We start from the raw sequence: 6,977 nt of genomic DNA, 5'->3' as shown, positions 1-6,977 counted from the left end.
TTGCAAATGCATTGTTGTAATGGATTGACAAGGAAGTCCAATATTGAACTTTCCTTTAGACCATGAAATTCAAGATACTGGCCAACTGGTTTCAGAGACAGCTCAAATTAATCAAAGATTTCCAAGAGTAACTAGCTTGTAGTAGTGGAGTACGGCACAAAAGAGGAATCCATTGAAGTTGAGCATGTTTGTGAACATTCTTGTAGACGTGTTGAGGTCTGAATAGGCACTTGGGGCGTCTAAAAGTTTCCTCCAAAGGGCAACCTTGGCTTCAATGGGCTCGAGTTGTCAATCCTATTGCGGGAAACTTAGCCCATTAGGTCAAATGCCCTTAATTTCTCAAATATACTTGTTAATTACATATTGGTTGGCCTCCTGCATACTAGTGGAGTCGTCAAATTAATCACTCAGGAGTTTCATTGATCATGGCTTGACTTAGTGGATGGTTGGTCTTAATTTTGTGCTTTGTAACATGCGCAAAGAAAGAGCAGGCCAATTTGATATTGATCATGAATATAATTTTAAAAAGTTAGCATTAGTTGAATTTTGCCTTAATTTTCGAGTTCCCTTTTGAAATTTAGCTTCGACGTATAAATTTTGACCTAATAACCCTCTGAGATCAAAGTTAATGTCAGAAATGATAAGAAATAATATATAATATATTTTTATGTATGAAAAGTATGATAATACAATTGTAAGTTTTTGCAAAATTCAAAACATTGAGTACTTTATAGGCATAAAGAATTATCGCTGATTAGTCAACTGCTAGAGAGAGGAATCATACTGTGAGATGATGATTTTCGTAGACGTAGTGTAGTCCTTGGTCACCAGTTTGATATTGAAGATGAAAAGGGCGCTTGGGACGTACGTATACAAGTTTTACTCGAAACCCAACCCTAATTGGCTGTGCTTGGGTTGCCTTGATGATTTTTTAATTCACTTAAGACACGTTTACTAGCCCCACATACTGACAAAGAAAGTTCAGTACAATTTGATATTGAAGATGAAAATAGTTTAATATAACAATATGGAAGACGTTCAAAAAGTATATATCAAGTGATTGTGGCCTTAATTTTTGAAGTCCTCGTTTGGACGTTTTCTAGTCATATGCCCACGTGCAAATGGAGGAAACTCAAAAGGGTAATTTCTTCGCTTATAGCTTTGCTTGGAGGAGACATGGGTGGGAGGGCAGACATCATTGACTAAAAACCTTGAATTTTCTTTCTTCATTTTCCGCTTTCTAATTGAAGAGTTTGATGAATTTTATTATTTGTTTTCAAAACAATGTATTGAGAATTATAGAAAGAAAGAAATAAAAAATATTTTAAAATAAAAAAATAAATATTATTTTTAAAATTAAGATAATAAAATATTATTAATATTTGATTGTTTTTAATTTATGAAAATATTTACTTTGATTTACTATTCATTCCGTGTATATGTCATTTTTTTGTCCTTATTTATTCTTTCCCTTAATATGCTGTTTCAAGTATTTCTTTTCTTAATATATTCTCAAGTTAGAGTGAGAATGTATATGAATATCCATCTTATCTTGAAACTTGGTGAAGGCATACCAAAGGATTGATAAAAATATCAAACAAAGACATGATATAAATATCAAATTATTATTATTTTTTATTTTTTAGTTTTTGTTAAAAATTATAATACTTAGAAATGTTCTTTTTTAGTTTTTGTTGAAAACTGTAATACGAATGAAGGGTAAAACTTTTTCCCCTCAAATTGAAAATTTTTACCTACTCAAGTATTTTGACCAATACTTTTATGACATTTAATTACTTTTAGAGAAGAATCGAGTATAAATTCTCTTCCTCTAATACCATAAAAATTTTGATAATTTTGGCAATGAAAGAGTTGAATTTTATTATTTCTTTTAAAAAAAATTATACAATAGTGTATTGTAAATTATAAAAAAGAAACAAATAATAAATGTCTTAAAATTAAGGAAAATAAATATCATTTCCTAAATTAAGATCATAAAATATTATTAATATTTAATTACTCTTTATAGAAATATTGGTTGAAGTTGATTCTTATCCTTCTTTTGTGCATTACTTTTACCATTTTCATTGTGTCCTATCATTCTATCTAACATGTAAGTTAAGGTAATCTTGCACCTCGTAGAGGAAATTAAAATGAAGAGTTTATGTATTTTAGAATATGAAAAATAGTTTTATTTTCTTTGAGTATTATTATTATTATTATTTAAAATTTTTATTAAATTGTAAGAAATGTGATAAATTATACTTCAATTGTATAAGTATGTTCATAAAATGATGTAATCTAAAATTAATTTTTTCTTATCATTAACTCAAAAATTAATTGATGGTGAAGTTGTTTGTAGAGAGGATATGCCAATATGCAAATGGTAAAAACTCATGAGATATTTCATTTGGAAGCATGAGTAGGTTTAGGATGATTTCAGAATGATTTTGGTAAAAATGTTTTTAATTTGTAATGTTTTTATTGGCATAACTTCCATAGTAAATATTTTAGTACTATATTTTTATGAAGAAACTTATAATGCTTTTGTTGATAACACTTTTATGATAAATCTTTTTATGATATAGAAGAAAATATTCCTATATAATTAAGTATTTTTGGATAATGTATTATATAATAAAAAAAAATGATTTTTAGATGAAGTAGCACATATCAAAGTGCTAATTCAAGAATCACTTGAAGTGATTTTCTTGATTTACAAATATAATTTTTAAATATTTGTCAAACCTCAAGGTTATGTTTTATTATCGGAAAGTTTGAAGGAAAATGCAAGGAAAATGGAACAAAGAAAAAATAGAAGTAAAGAGAAAATATAAGAAAATGAAAAAATAGATTTAAAGATAATAAATTATTTTTATGCATCATTTCAAACTTTTTTCACTTATTCATCTCTTCTATATAAAGATTAAATAATTTTAAAATATATAAATTTTTAATAATTTTAAATATATTTGACTTTCTTTACTATTTTTCATAGTAAAACTAACCCATAAAAAGTCATTTTTTTACACCAGCATCCAATGTTAGTTCAAAACTTATAGAAGTGATTAGCTAGACTTTTAAAATTCATTTATAATACTGTGTCATGCCTCCTAACTTTCTAAGAAAAATCATTTTTACTATTGCCAAACACTTCTAACTTCCAACAATCATTCCCACATTGACTCTTAATCAATCAATATATGTTTGAAAATATGTATGTAAGATGGAGACCGCAGATGTATGACCAAAACATGCATTGTTAGTTTATATGATGATTATATTAATTTGTAATTCTAATGCCAATGTAGGTATCAATTTTCTATAATTTGGAATTCCAATTTCATAGAAAACGATACACATAAGATAGGGTAAGAAGATAGAGCTATTCTCATGCATAGCAGCAGTTGTACACCACCAGAATTCGTACGATTTTCTTATGATAGATTTTGTGGATGAGCATCTCTAAAAGAGTCCAACCAAGAATGTGAGGGTTCTAATATGAACTCTATTTTTCAACCAAGAGGATTGTTATTCACCATAAGATATGTTGTGAGGAATTAGAGTAAATATTTTTAATGGATTTACCTATAAATAAATATGGTGGGAAGATATTCCAAATAGCCTATTTTGAAAACTTTTATATTTTTGGGGTGTTTTGTGGACATGGACAGCAATTATGTTGAAGAACAATCATGGGACGTTGGTTTAATTAGGAGTAGATTAGTTGTAGTCAGAAAATAATGGAGATTACTTTCTTAGGTATGGTAACGTCTATAATCTTAATAAATGAATTTGTTTTTGGTAAACAAGTAAATTTTACTGGAATATGTCCAGGAAAGGGGAGGTGTTACGGTGGGATATCGAAGAATATTATGACATATTTGCTTTTAAAAATACGGGCGGGTACACTGTTTTTAAGATATTTGGTTGCGTAGAAATGAATTTTGTATATACATACAAGAATTTCTTGAAAATTTCTTCCAAATAAAAGATATCAGTATGATATATTGTTGCTATTCATGCACCACTGCAGCAGGAGAAACCGCTCCAGATCCTCGGTCAGCAGCTTGGATGGGACAAATAGTACTAGTTGCGGTCGGTTTACCCTCAGTACTAGACGAGGTTTCTATGACAATGCCTCTCAATTCTGGCTCCGTAGAGCTTTTTGCTCCATCTACTTGGGCGCTCTGCTTCATCTCCTTGCCTTTTCCCCACAAAACACCATACAAGCCCACTAGGATCAACACTACTGCTATTATGCTGTTCCATAAATGAATAATGAATTAATATGAGAATAAATGAAACTTTTTAAGTTGAAGTAGAAGAGTAGTTCAAACCTTCCCAAGTATAGCTGCTCGTCGAGTAAGAGAGACCCCAGTATTGCAACAGTTACAAGTATTAAGGGATAGAAAGAAGATACAAACAATGGCCCCCTCAGCCTTGCAGCCCAGCTCATTATTGCAACCATCAATCCAGTGGCCCACACTCCCTGCAACACAGCAAAACTTTGTTATAACTCAACACCATTTATTGATTGAAACTGAATACGATTTTTAATATTGAATGTCTTTCATATGTTAATTAGCAGTTATGCTTTCCAACTAAGACTTGTTTGATTGGATGTCGAACTTCATATGGTAGCATCCTTTTTGGAGAAAATTTTGAAAAAGTCAACCTAATTTATAAAATCAAGATGTGTGTTGTTCAATTTGTGCACAATTTTGAAATAATGCAATATATACTTTATAAAAAATAAGAATATGGTTAAAATAATATTTATGACATTTTATTAATAAAACCATTCCAAACAAATCTTAAATATTCCCCAAATTCAATGAATTATACACAAATTTCAAGAAATATCTTACCGTGTAAACAACAGTGAGAAGTCTTATGTCCCAACCAAGTTTCCATGCTGACCATTTCTTCTCAGCACACATGGCATATACAACTGACTGAATCGCTGCAGAGACACAAGTAAGAGCAGTTCCAGAGTAGCTTGGATACACCATACTAATCTTGGCCTGTCCATATAAAAGAGGAAATAGGAAAACACAAAAGCAATTATGAGATTAGTGAAAGGTGTATACTTAATTAATTTCTGTATCTGAAGAGAAAATAAATAAATAAATAAGCAAAATCACCTGGATTATCAACCAAACTGCAAAGCACATACAAGCAACAACAGCTAAGATTGAGCCCAAGACTTGATCATTAGATGATTGCTGTGAGGTTGCTGCACCATGATGCAGCAAGTTGATGTTAGTTGACCACAAATTGAGCTCTACTCCTTTGTAAAATGTGAGAACCAATGCACCACTTATGCTTAATAGAGTGCCCAACACCTTAGCCTTTCCAGCAACCGTGCCAATTGCTAATCTTTCCATCCTATGAGATAAGATGGCTAGGATTTAGGATTTATTTTTCATTAAACTGGAACTTTAACATACATTGAAACCATGTTAATTTGATAGGATTAAAATTTTGGTAAGAAAAGGAGGATTACCTCAAGACAATTGCCAGGACAAATGCCATGGCTGGAATAATGTTAGTCATTGCTGCTGCAAAAGTTGCGGACGTTAGAGTCAAGCTCTGAGCATATAAGTTTTGACCTAATGACCCCCTGAAATCAAACTTTAGGTTAGAAGTTGTTCTTATGTGTTACAAATACTGTTATTGTAACTAGATGAAGGGCAAACAAAATACTGAATGGAAGAAAATAAAATTTGTAGTAACTAAGCTAGATTCTCAACAGTGTATGTCTTGCAGAAAATGACATCTTTTAGTCATAGATCCTTTCAACTGTTTATATGACAACTACCATGGCATCACCCGGCCTATCTAAGCTTTGGCAAAATTGAGAATACTATTCATCATGTGTACGAAAGAGTTCATTGAGAAAGTATAGATTCATTACAGGAAAACTCACCTATCTAAACCATTTTTGGCCAAAATTGAACACCTTTGATATAAAATACAAGAATAAAATATTTTTTGAAACTTACCCAAATAAACCACATAAGGAACCTTGCAAGAAGATCATCCATGTCATTTTTTGCCTACTCTTCCTGTTTACCATACATGAGGCAAATATTAGTAAATGCTCTCTGTGCAATTGAGAAAGAGAAACGGAGATAAAACCATGATAATTTATTTCTTATTTGTAAGAAATGTCAGTAAAGAAAGCATCACCATATACTCCCATTTTTAAAAATGAAATTTAGGATAACAGATATAATAATTTTTCTTTAGCCCAGTTGTGATACAGGCCACACAAGGGACAAGCTCACCCATACAAAAAGGAAAGAGAGAAAGCAAGAAAGAGAAGGGAGAGAGAAGAAACACTGAAATTAAATAAACACAAGCTACAAAACAAAACTAAGAAATAATGAAAGTTACCGATCAAATATCAAAGCAAGTGGAACCGTAAAAGCTGCAGCGAATATATATCTGCAGGCGATTAAAACCTTCATGCTCATGCCGTCACTCTTAGCCAACTTGTACATAATATTAATTCCTCCCAGTGACACTTGAACCACCACCATTGCCAGGACTGGCTTCAGCCCTGTCATGACATTCCAAAACTTCCCACTAGCCATGTAATATACCAACTGAAAAGCTGTTTATTGCTCAAGCCAATGACTATATATGAAGCAAATGAAGCTGTTGGGGAGGCTGTTTGGATACTCTCTGGTTCAAACCATATGAGTATTTATAGACAAAAAGGGATTTCTGAGAGAGGCGCCCTCATAATAGTGGAGCTGCCGGCTGTTGGAATCATGTCAGATAGAGCAATCCAGAATCCACACTTAGATCATGCTTTCCAAAGTGATGTGTGGGGGTCCTTTTGCTGACTTCCTTGCAGGCGTATTGCGGTCTATCGTAGGCAAAACTCTTAAAAGGACAAACTCTTAAAAAGGCAGCTTGGCTGGCGAAAAGTTTCCACTAAGTCCAAGCCCAAATCATGTCTGCAA

The 6,977-nt window shown here is 31.7% G+C and overlaps 1 protein-coding gene across 1 annotated transcript; it reads right to left on the bottom strand.

The window, feature by feature from the left end:
* Window positions 1-4,016: 4,016 nt before the first annotated feature.
* LOC100262524 (WAT1-related protein At1g68170) lies at window positions 4,017-6,763 on the bottom strand. The gene is made up of 7 exons (XM_002277172.4): window positions 6,403-6,763; window positions 6,009-6,071; window positions 5,510-5,626; window positions 5,148-5,391; window positions 4,872-5,027; window positions 4,341-4,492; window positions 4,017-4,263 (listed from the first exon to the last, which is right to left on the bottom strand). Exons 1-7 carry the CDS (start codon window positions 6,600-6,602, stop codon window positions 4,017-4,019), a joined length of 1,179 nt encoding a protein of 392 aa, XP_002277208.1. The 5' UTR covers window positions 6,603-6,763.
* Window positions 6,764-6,977: the final 214 nt, after the last annotated feature.

This window comes from Vitis vinifera, chromosome 4, assembly GCF_030704535.1.
Source record: "Vitis vinifera cultivar Pinot Noir 40024 chromosome 4, ASM3070453v1".
NCBI lineage: Eukaryota > Viridiplantae > Streptophyta > Magnoliopsida > Vitales > Vitaceae > Vitis > Vitis vinifera.
This window is presented reverse-complemented; position numbering and strand designations above follow the sequence as displayed.

Coding starts and splice junctions, on each gene's coding strand:
- LOC100262524 (XM_002277172.4), bottom strand. CDS start 6,602: ATGGCTAGTGGGAAGTTTTGGAATGTCATGACAGGGCTGAAGCCAGTC. Junction 5,392..5,509: donor GTCCTGGCAATTGTCTTGAG/GTAATCCTCCTT, acceptor CTTATCTCATAG/GATGGAAAGATTAGCAATTG. Junction 4,264..4,340: donor GAGCAGCTATACTTGGGAAG/GTTTGAACTACT, acceptor TTTATGGAACAG/CATAATAGCAGTAGTGTTGA.